General features: G+C 48.5%; 1 protein-coding gene across 3 annotated transcripts in view; it reads right to left on the reverse strand.

Moving 5' to 3' along the window:
* Positions 1–4,634, reverse strand: part of ACTR3B (actin related protein 3B) — a 73,735-nt gene extending 69,101 nt beyond the window's left edge. For 2 of the 3 annotated variants that reach the window (XM_032304552.1, XM_032304551.1), the window contains exon 1: positions 4,506–4,634. In XM_032304552.1, the coding sequence (XP_032160443.1) occupies positions 4,506–4,549 (44 nt within the window). In that variant the 5' untranslated portion in view covers positions 4,550–4,634. The remainder of the gene's footprint in view (positions 1–4,505) is intronic. The other variant, XM_032304553.1, reaches the window with a different exon arrangement.
* Between the last annotated feature and the right edge of the window lie 7,454 nt (positions 4,635–12,088).

Here is a 12,088-nt window from a genome sequence, read left to right on the forward strand (position 1 = left end):
CTGTGGACCTCCAACACACCCTAATATTTCCAAAATCAAAGAAACACAAGACCAAAAACACACAGAAAAATGGGCTAGAGAAACGATGAGACACAATACAGAAATGTAAATGTCTCTTAACCAAATGAAAAGATGCCCTTATTCCCACATAAGAAATGCAAATTAAAACTATATTATCATTTCTTACCCTCTAGATTGGTAAAAATTAAAAAAAATTGACAATGTATTTTGTTAGTGAGTCTGTAAGACACAGGCAGTTTCATACATTGCTGGTGAGGATACACACTGCTGAGTGGGATTTCACACCGACTAGCAAAACTACATATACAGTTACTCTCTAACCCAGAAATCCCACTCCTAGAAATCTATCCCAGAGATACCCAGCAAAAAATACAAAAAGAGGCATGCACAGGCAAGACGATCATTGCAGTCTCTATTGGTAATAGCAACAGGCTCAAAAAAAAAAAAAAAAAAAAAAAGATAGGGACATGTCTAAAGAACACCAGAAAACAGTTTGAATGGGCTTTTATTGGTCAAATCTCAAACAGTTTAAGCATCAAAACAAATAATGCCAACAACAGATAATAACCCATTTAATATCATAAGAATGACCTTTTGAATAAAATAATCCACACAAATGATAAGTAGATGAAAACTATGGGAAAGTGTGCCCTCATAGTAAAACATTCGCTAATAAATGTAGACATAACACCGAGTATTAGTAATCACAATCAGGTCATCATCAGTACAATTATCAATGAGGCAAAAATCACCAACAGATATGAAGACTAATGGGTGAAAGTTTAAGGAAGAACAGGTATTTACATAATCTCAAAATCTCTCTCCATAAATGACACTAATTACACAGGAAAAAACCAAAGATGCAATGGGGGAATTTAGGGGACATCTGCCTATCCAAATAGCCCAGTGAACTTAAGGAGGTATCACTACTTGAAGCCATCCGACTGGAGGGCTCTCCTGTACAGTGCAGCGACTATAGTCAGTAACACTGTATAATAAACCTGAAAGTTGCTAAGAGACTAGAACTTAATCATTCTCACCATGGAAAAGAAATGTCAACTATGTGATGGGAGGGAGGTGTGAGCTGAATCTATGGTGGTAATCATTTTGCAATACATAAATATATCAGATCAGAATGCCATATACTTTAAATTCATACAATGTCACATGTCGGTTAGATCTCAGGAATGCTGGGGCTGGGGAGATTCTGGTGCGATGCACTGAAAAGGACTGGTGTTGCTTCTGCAATATTCCTGACAAAAATGCATACCCCGAATCTGTCATGGGGAAACACGGGGGACAATATACATAGCAACTGGCTCCCAAAAATCTCAGGTCCTGAAAATCAGAACAAGGCTAAGGACCTGGCCCCGTTGGATGAGACTTGAAAGACAGGCGCAGTGCTGGACGAGGGAGAGGAAGAAGAATCCACAGCACACACGGCCCGCTCGTGGGAATCCAGACAGCACATCAGAGAGCGCCACTGCATCAAAGTCAGGCCTTTTTACTTTAGATCATTGGTCTCTGATTATACAGAAGTCCCTCTTAGTATGCACTGAATTATTCTGGTATAAAAGGGCACAATATCTGCAACTCACTCTCAAACAGTGCAGAAAAATAATATGTATAGGTTATACAGAGAATGATAAAGCAAATGTTAATAGCTGGTGAAAATGGATGAAAAATATACAGTAGAGGGAGGGGTGCCTGGGTGCTCATCAGGTAAGCATCCGGCTCTGGATTTCAGCTGACTTCATGATCTCAGGCTTGTGAGATCAGTGCCACACCGGGCTCCACGTTGGGTGTGGAGTCTGCTTAAGATTCTCGCTCTGCACTCCCTCCACACCTGCTCCTCTCTCTCTCTCCCTCCCTCCCCCACAAAATTTAAAAAAAAAAAAAAATAAGGGGGGGGTAGTGTTTTTTGGTACTCTGCTTGCAGTTTTTCAGTTGATCTGAAATTTTTTCGAAGTAAGTTTTAAAATGCAAGAAAAGGGGCACCTGGCTGGCTCAGTCAGTGCAGCGTGCAACTCTTGATCTCGGGATTGTGGGTTCAAGCCCTGTAATGGGTATAAAGATAACTTTAAAAAAAAAAAAAACAGACTTTTAAAAAAAAAATACCAAAAGAGGGGGCACGCCTGGGTGGCTCAGTGGGTTAGGCCCCTGTCTTCAGCTCAGGCCATGATCTCAGGGTCCTGAGATCAAGCCTCGAATCCAGTTCTCTGCTTAGCAGGGAGCCTGCTTCCTCCTCTCTGCCTACTTGTGATCTCTCTGTCAAATAAATATATAAAATCTTTAAAAAAAAAAAAAAAAAAAGGGCAGGAGAAGTGCGACTAGAATTTGTAGAATATTCTCCGAAAACAAGGCAATGCTGTAATCCCTTTATATAAAATAAGCTTTATCTTTGGATGAAAGAGGTACCTAGGTCGGCATTACCCATCCCCCCCATACACACTGGTGCTGAGCTGGTCTCAGGAATTATGAGAGGAGGATGCACGGCTACCAGGATGAATTTTATTTACCATAGAAAGTAGTATTTGGTACACTGTCTACTAAATCACTCCTGTTCATTATGTGTAGCTCCACATGAATTTTTCTTTTAGAATTTAGTACTAGGAAAAAGCTTTTTCACCCTAGAAGGGTATTTCTCTTCCTTCTTGATGACAAGAATTGCAGTAACTGACAATGAGTAATAATTTTGTCCGACAGGCAGACTAAGGTCAAATGTGGGGCCCAACCACAGTGACCACTGGTCTACAGTTTAGGATGACTACTTAGGTCTTTTTCCTTTGTCCTTATTTTTATGGGCATTTTACCCTTTTTCGGGTCCTATTTTGACCTAAAAGTCAAGAACAATTTCCGCTCTCTGGGAAATATAAGAACTACTGATACGCTCCGGTGAATTTAAGCCCTCCGAGGCTGTTCCTCCTGCCCGTATTCCGGATCCTGGGAATCCATGGTAAATCACAGTCGCTTCCAGGACAGAGTATGTCCGTGTGAAACCTAGAAGGACGAGTCCCTGCCCCTGTCTACAACAGACTGCCCAAGCCTGCAACAGACAAAAGACAACTGCACGGACCTGGGGTCATCACACGATGATACGCTGAAGTTCCATCCCCAAGCTGCATTTACCGCTTACCTCAAAAGGTCAGCACCACGGCTTAGACATTTATAGCAAGAATGATGAGTAAGGCCCCAGCTGACCAATATCAGAGGTAGGACAAACTCGGGGGGCATTACTTTAATGCCAGTACCAAGAGATGCTCTCGATTTCCGTAGGTTACAAGGCCAAAAATACAAAAGCCGAAATTTCACGCGCACAGGTGGAAAAGCTCCACTGACCCGCTGCCTTCATGACACAGCCAGACCTCGGGGGCCTGGGATGAACGCCCCACCGCGGGAGAAGGGAAGGCGCGCGTCCAGCAACGGGGGGCGGGGCACGGCAAGTCCGACTCGGGCTCGCGTTCGGGGTCGCAGGGCCGCTTCCACAATCACGGGCCGCGAAACTTCGGGTACTTATTTCAGAAAGAATCGGCCCAAGCCGAGAGGCTGCTCCTGCCAGCCTGGAACCGGGGCCAGGGGCTCCAGCCGCAAAAGGAAAGCGGCTCCGCGGGAGAGGCACTGTCACCCGCTGAAGGCGACGCCCCCGCCCGGTTGCCAGGGACACCGAGCCCAGCGCGCTCTCCCACCCGCGAGAACCAAGGCCAGGGTGCGCGCCGCGGACACTCCGACAAACACACCGAACAGCCCGCGTCGGGAAGTCTGGACGCGACTCGACTCCGTCCCCCGCGGCGGCGCCCGAACTCGCGGCCCGCGGCCCGGGGACGCGCTGCCCCGCCCGGCCAGGCTCGGGCCGCCCAGTGCGGGAGGCTCTCCGAGGTCCCTTCCGCGCGCCCCAGCCACCTCGGAAGAAACCCTCGACCAAAGCGGAGACAGGGGAAGGGAGAAAACAAACTGCCGCACAGAGGCCGCCCCAAATCCAGACTTTGTTTCTCAAAACGGAGCCTTTGCCACGTTGGTTCCCCAGCGACACGGCGAGGGGCGCGCACCGGGGCGAGCGCCCGGCCCCCGCGAGCCACCGGCGCCCCGAGCGCGGAGCGGCCGCGCGAGGGTGTGCGCGGGCGGAGCGACGTGAACCCGTCCCCGGCCAGCGGCCCGGGATCGCGACGACCAGTGACATGCAGCGGGGGCCCAGGTAGGGGCGCGGCCGCAGGTGCGAGGCCCGGAGCGCCAGCAGGGGTGCAGGGAGGCCAGGCGCGCGCGCGGCGGCCGCGACCGGCGCCCTTCAAGGTGAGCGGCCGCCGCGCGTGGCCCCGGGGCCCGGAGGCGGGGGCGGGGCGCACAGGTGGCGGCCGGGAGCCGGGCCGGGGCCCGCGGCGGGGCGTCGCGCGGCCGCCAGGTGAGCCGGGGCGGGCCGCGGAGCAGGTGCTCGGCGCCGGGGCAGGGGCGGGCCGCGCGGGAGCCGGGCGGGCGCCGGCGGCTCTTACCCGGTGCCGCAGTCCACCACGCAGGGAGGCAGGGAGCCCGCCATGCTCGGCGCGCGTGCCGCTTGGCCCACGCGGGCGGCCGGGGAGGCGCCGCCGCCGCCGTCCGCTCGCCGCGCCGCCCGCTCCCGGGAGCCTCCGCAGCGCCGCCACCGGGGGCCCGGATGCTCGGCGGCCGCCCACGTGACGCTGCGCCGCCGGCCAATCAGGCCGCGGGCACGCCCCGCCCCGCCCAGCCGCCCGCCCGCCATCTTTACTGCTGGCGGCGAGGCCGCCTTGCGTGGAGGTTTAATGCCGCCGCTGGAGAGGTTGGGGGCTATTTTTAACTGACTTACCGTGAACCTGACCTCGTTTCCGGGGCCTGGCTCCTTCTGCTTTAAATCTCGGCTGGAATGTCACCTTCTCAGGAAGTTGTCCCGAATCATCCTAACTAGGTCCCCTCCCTGCACCTCACTCCATCTCAAGACCTATTGCTCTCCTCGACAGTGCCTGGAGCACCTTTTTTTTTTTTTTTTTAATTTTATTTATTTATTTGACACACACAGAGAGAGAGAGATATCACAAGAAGGCAGAGCAGCAGGCAGAGAGAGAGGGGGGGAAGCAGGGTCCCTGCCGAGCAGAGAGCCTGATGCAGGACTCGATCCCAAGACCCTGAGATCATGACCTGAGCCGAAGGCAGCGGCTTAACCCACTGAGCCACCCAAGTGCCCTTCTGGAGCACATTTTTAATGCTAGTTTATCTGTGCTTTCCCCGGCGCCGCCCCACTGGACTGCGTGCTCCACCAGGATGGAGCTGGTGTCTGTCTCACCGCGGGCGACCTGGTGCTCAGCACAGTATCTGGTGCATGCAGGGGAGCACATAAGTGTTTGCTGAGTGAATGAGTAATCTTCACCTTAAAGATAAAACAATTACCGTCAGGGGCGCCCGGGTGGCTCAGTGGGTTAAAACCTCTGCCTTTGGCTCGGGTCATGATCCCAGTGCCCTGGGATCTAGCCCCATGTCCGGCTCTCTGCTCAGCAAAGAGCCTGCTTCCCTTCCTTTCTCTCTGCTTGCCTCTCCGCCTACTTGCAATCTCTGTCTGAAATAAATAAATAAAATCTTTAAAAAACAAACAAACAATTACCGTCAGAAGTGATGGAGTCCATGACCTTAGATGGAGTAACACCACAGCAAGACCATCATGGGAAGATGTTGTCAAGCATCAAACATGAGATGATTCTCCCAGAGTGCTTAGGGAAACCAGGCACCAGGGGTGCCTGGCTGGCTCAGTCAGTAGAGCATGTGCCTTATGATCTCTGGGCCCTGAGTTCAAGGCCCACATGGGATGTAGAAATAACCAAATAAATAAACTTCTTTTAGAAGGAGTTAGTGGGGGGAGGGGAGGCAAAGCAGGCAAGCACCTACCCACTGTATTATGAAGGCACGAAAGCCCTACTTGCCTCCAGCTCTCTGCCCTATCATAAATTCTTCACATTAATTTTTAGGAGCTTTCTGGAGACTTAGTTCCATGTAGTTTGACTAAGATTTAAAGCAATGTGTTTTTTCTAGAAGAAGTAGCAGATGAGTGAGTCTTTCTAGGTAACCCATGTTCACTCCTTTTTTCCCCCCTAAAGTGAACTGGCGAGAGGAGTAGAAGATGAGAGGGAAATGACAGGTCAGAAGGGTGGAGAAATCCCAGAATAGGACCCAAGGCCAGGGACAAACAGTGACCTGCCTGCTTTGGGTGTTGCCAAGGGCCTGCCGGTTCCTACTCTTTCAGGATCCTAGTCAGAATGCTGTAGGTCAACGCTGGATTGCAAACGGGGGCTCAGCCTTATCTCTTATTTTCTTTCACTTAGTACATGTTTATCAAGGCCCTTCTGTGAGGTAGGCTTTGTGTTATATTGGACATGGAACAGGAACCAGAGGACTCACAGGTTTTGCCTCCACACCCCAGAGTCTAATGAGGGATAGAGACAGTGAATGGGCAACCACAACCCAGGTGGTAAATGCTAAGTTGGGGGAAGTCCAGGGTGCCCAGAACGCCATTAGCAGGGCACCCAACCCAAACCTGGGAGTCAATGAAGTGTTCTCAAAGCAATGGTATCTAAGCTGACACCCAGAGGGTGGGGTGGAGAGTAGCTGCGTGGTGGAGAATTTGGGGTGAGAGAGTATTTCTGGGGTGAGAAATATGTACAAAGCCCAGCAGGCCCTCAAGGCTCGTTTATGGCCCAGTTTGCTTTGACAGCAAAGATGCCTCAGTGGAACTGGGAGTAGCTAGTAATGAAGCATATGGGCAGGGCTCCTGGGTGGCTCTGTTGTTAAGCATCTGCCTTCGGCTCAGGTCACGATCTCGGGGTCCTGGAATCGAGCCCCACTGTCCGGCTCCCTGCTCAGCAGGGAGCCTGCTTCTCCCTTGGCCTCTGCCCTCCACCCCCCCACTTGTGCTCCCTCTTTCTCTCTCTCTCCCAAATAATACACCACCTCTGTGAAGCTTTCCCTCCCCTCATCACTCTCTCCTCTGTGCTCCCAGAGAGCCTTGTGCCCCCTCCCACCTCTGCCTTATTTGATGGCATTGTGATGGTGACACTTCTGTCATTCCCATACACAGGAGCTCGCTGATAGTAGAAGCATGTCTTTTATATACTTCTGTCTTCAGTTCACTAGATACTACCTAACACCCTGTAGCCACTTTCAATGAATGATTTTTTTTAAAGATTTATTTATTTGACAGAGAGAGATCACAAGTAGGCAGAGAGGCAGGCAGAGAGAGAAAAGGAAGCAGGCTCCCTGCCAAGCAGAGAGCCGGATGTGGGACTCGATCCCAGGACTCTGAGATCATGGCCTGAGCTGAAGGCAGAGGCTTAACCCACTGAGCCACCCACGTGCCCTCAATGAATGATTATTGAATAAATAAAAGCCATCAGGAAATTTTTTAAGCTCTCAATTATGCATGCCATTTGCTTTTATTTACTTTTTTGTTGTCATCAAAAGCAGAGGAGAGCAAACACTAGGCATAACTTATACGTTCATGTTTTTGCCACATTTCCTATATATTACAACATGTGCTTCTGTGTCATTCTTCTTAGATTATAAACTATACATCAGAGACTGAGGGCATAGCTTTTCACAGTGTTAGGACAAAACACCCACAGAGAAATGAACCTCGTTCTAAAAGGAGCGCTTCAAGTACGACCTCTAGGAATTATATTGCCAAAGATGTTAGTTCCAAGATCTTTCGCCGAATTCTACTCATTCGATTTGTCGTCGGCTTTCCTAAGCGGAAAGAGGCGTCTTTTTATTGCGCTTCTCCGCAGTGTGATTCCTACTCCACCTTCTCCCAACAGGCAGAAATGTGGAAGCCGGAACACTTCCCAAAAGGTCAACGTCTCTTCCAGGGCCCATGTTGTAAGCTTCCCCAACTGCTCTCCTGACAACTGAATAACTCAGGATGACTTTTTTCTTTGTAAGTTTTATTGATTTGAGAGAGAGAGAGAGAGCATGAGCAGACGGGGCAAAGGGAAAGGGAGAAAGAATCCCAAGCAGACTCCACCCTGAGCGCAGAGCCCACAGCAGGGCTCCATCTCAGGACCCTGAGATCACAACCTGACAGAGCCACCCAGGCGCCCCAGGACCACTTTCAAAGGAACTTTTAAGAAATACCTTTTGATGCTGGGAATGATGCATATGTACCCACACGAAGACAACTTCAAAACAAAACAATCAAGGCTTAGAGATTGCCAGTCTCATGCAGTTTAATCAGTGAGCACCCAGACAAAGTGACCTTCGTTTCCTGTGTTTCCCTAGTTGTGCTGGGCCAAGAAGGAAAAAGAACACAAAAACCAAAGGCTGTCTTCAAAAACTGCTCACCCAGCAGCTCTGTGAATCTTAAGTCGTGGAGCTTGTAAGCAGGAACGATCTGTGTGTTCCCCGTTGCCATGAGATTGCAAACAGAGAAGAGCACCGAAAACTCAGTACCCACTGCTTTGAAAGAAGCTGGCATTCTGCTTTAAGAGGAAGGGCCTGTCACGCCACTCAATGGGCTTCCCGGAGGTCTTGGCAACCGCTGGAGAAAATGATCCAGACCAGAGCTGATTGGCCAGAGTGTGTTAAGTGTGTCAGAGAGTTGATAACAGACCCAAACCAAAGGATGGGTAAGGAAATCACCGAGATCGTGAACATATTCAGACCAACTCCAGCTCCCGTGTGTTCCTGCCTCCACCCATGGCACTTGCTCAGGCCGGAAGCCCTTGTCTGCCGCCCTCCTCCCAAATCGCTCAGCAGCCAAGTCCGGCTAATTCCGGCCGCCCACTTTGCCTGCGTCTGCAGCCTGGCTTTCTATGCCACCGTCGCTCTGGCTGAACTATACAGTGGTCTCCCACTAGCTGCCCTGTCTCCGTGCTTTGCCTGTCCAAGACATCTTTTGGGGAAGTTATACTGTTATAAGAGGCATCATGGCAAAATACAGGGGTTTTGTACATCATGCCAACAGCCTCTTTCGCCATAGTCTTTGATGATTCCCTATGAATTACTATGGAATTTGACCCAAACCCTGATGGTGGCCTTCAAGGTCCTCCATGATCCTCTCCTGAGTTACTTTCCTAATCTCATCTCACATTATGCTCTTGACACATGAGGGCAGCCCCCCAGACCACACACCAAACGTTCTGTATTATCCAGTCAGTCTAGAACATTCTTCGTCACCTACCCATCGTCTTCATCCTTCAAGATTCCATTCAAGGTTCACTCATCCTTCCATTTCAATTCAAAACCACTTCCTTCCTTTCTCAAACAAAATAGGGTGAGGTTTCTTTATACCTCTAATCAGATCAATCACCAGTTCTATGTCTGTCAGTCAGAATCTAGAAACAAATCTATAGATGTGCATATTAATGAGGCCAACTGTTCTACCAAATAGTATTATAATTTTATTTGTAATGAAATCCTATCCAACTCTGATGGAGAATTGAATTACAATAATGTCTTGGTTTACAAAGCATTTTCCGTACATTGTCACATTTACTCTCCATCACATCCCATGAGGTAGGTATTATAAATACCTTTTTTAATCAAAAAAGAAAACTGGGACTCAAACTTTACAAATTAGGATATATTAAAACTTCATTGTCATTCAGGGCCCCTTCTTTAGGCCCTCTTGAGAAAACAGGGAAATGCTAGCATGTCGTACCCCAGCATCTGGTGCTAACATGTTGTACCCCAGCATCTGGAAGCACGGAGGTAATGTGCGTACGGAGCTGGGAGGGATCCCGACAGCCTGACCTTCAGACTAACCTGGTCCTTTGATCATTGCAAAGACACTTTGAAAATTTTGAGCTCTTCACCTTGAACGTTTTCTATTTCCAGTAACAACTGCCCATGAACTTCCATTAGGCTACCACTATATGTTCTAGAGACTGAGCAGCATCCAAGAAAAATCTAATTCTTTTACCAATAGGAATGAAACAGCTGAGTAGTGTAATTGGACGCCAGGCACTCTGGACAGAGCATACTGCCAACAGCAAAGTCCAAATGTCTCTTGCCAGGGTGCCATCTCAGAACCTCAGTAGGTTCTGGAAGAATTGGCCGCCCAGGAGCCTCTCCTTTCCTTGCCGATGTCCATTCTAGAACGTTCTTTTAAAAGCAACACAACAGGAACTCTTAGGTTGTTAGAATGAACAAAGCAAGACTGTGCCACTTCCAAATAGCTTCACCAGATGTTGACTTGGTCCTTTGGGGCTGGAGAAGTGGTGCAGGGAAACTTAGAGAGGGCAGCGTGAATGATGGGGAGCACCTGAACAGTGGCGGGGGGAGGAGCAGGGAGCGAGAACCAGGCCAGCTAAGTCTGCGTCTTTTCATCCAGCGGAAACTCTGATTGCAACAATGTATGTCTGGATCATGTCTTAGATCACTATTCTTGTGTTCGTTTGACTGACCAAGGTGGGAGATGAATTCTAAGCAAGGACAATTTGTAGGAGAGTCACTGTGTTCCTGATAAATGTAGCCGATAACAAATAGCTATTGGTTAACGTAAAAATCCTACTGTATTCTTAATCCAGACATTTTTAGTTATATTAATAATGATAAAAATGTATAAAATTAATTTTCTTTATTAGAGTATGGGAAGAGCCCAAATTTTGAAGTCTTTGTGGATGTGTCCAAACACCATCTCAGAAACTTAAATGTGTTTCTGCGTGAGTTATTCACAGTCTCTGAGCTTTACTGTCCTTATTGGTAAGGAAGGGGTCTTCTGAGCTGCATGGTGAGTTTATAAAAATGCCAGGTTAGAAAGTGTTCACTGTCCTCATTGTCTTGGCTCCCAGCAGCTGCTTTTCCCTCTAATTAATAATTCTCATATTCTTGGATTTCTTAGCCACAATCTCTGACTTCTGTTCTGGCTATTTGGATGATAACCAAGGTATCCAAAAGAGTTAAATAAATAGACTGAGCCTCACTGTTACTTAAGATTTGAGACATTTTTCCACTCATGGACACGAGCTGCATCTAATCACTCATACCCTCTCACCAGCTCTCCCGATGCCCAGGCCCCCTGAATTCTCACAACGCTAAAACTTGTCTGATTCAGAGTTGAATAGTTTATATTGGTAAAAGTCGTAGCTTTGAACTCAAATGGCCTGAGTTTGAATTTCAGCACTGACTTTATGAATTTGTGCTCCTGGGCAAGTTCTTTAACCTCTCCGTGCCTCAGTTTCCATCTTGGTAAAATTTAGGAAATAATAGGACCTGCTTCATGAGGACTGGTGCAAAGAATAAAGAGATAATCTATGTGAAACACTTACAGTGGTGCCGGGTACCCAGCAGGCATTCAAGAAACGACAGTTATCATCATTATAATGTTATAATTACTGTTGCTACAGGGGAATCAAGTGTTCGAGGTTGACCTCATTAGTACTTAGGGGGTTTTTTGGTTTTTGAGACAGAGAGCATGTGCACATGTGTGCACAGGGAGGGGGAGAGAGAATCTGAAGCAGGCCCCATGCCCAGCATAGACAGGGACACGGGGTTCAGTCTCACAACCCTGAGATCATGATGACCTGAACTGAAATCGAGGCAGACACTTAACCAACTGAGCCACCCAGATGCCCCGGTAATTACTTAGTTTTTAACCCAACCAGCTAACGAAAAACAACCACTGGAAAATTTTCCAGTCATTGCAAGCTGAGTACCTCATCTGCCTTGAATAAGAAAGCAAATTCTAGGGCGCCTGGCTGGCTCAGTCATTAAGCGCCTGCCTTCAGCTCAGGTCATGATCCCAGGGTCCTGGGATGGATTGGGCTCTCTGCTCAGCAGGGAGTCTCATTCTCCCTTTCCCTCTGCCTCTCTCCCTCGCTCATTCTCTCTCTCAAATAAATAAATAAAATCTTAAAAAATAATTACTTTGTATATAACTGGATGAAAGCCTCCAATCAAAAGACATAGGGTAACAGAACGGATTAAAAAAAAAAATAAGACCCATCTATATGTTGCCTGTAAGAGATTCATTTTAGACCTAAAGACACCTGCAGATTGAAAGCAAGGGGATGGAGAAACACTAATCGTGCAAAAACATGCCGAAAGAAAACCAGAGTAGTCATACTTACATCAGACA

This window comes from Mustela erminea, chromosome 11 (genome assembly GCF_009829155.1).
Source record: "Mustela erminea isolate mMusErm1 chromosome 11, mMusErm1.Pri, whole genome shotgun sequence".
Taxonomy (NCBI): domain Eukaryota; kingdom Metazoa; phylum Chordata; class Mammalia; order Carnivora; family Mustelidae; genus Mustela; species Mustela erminea.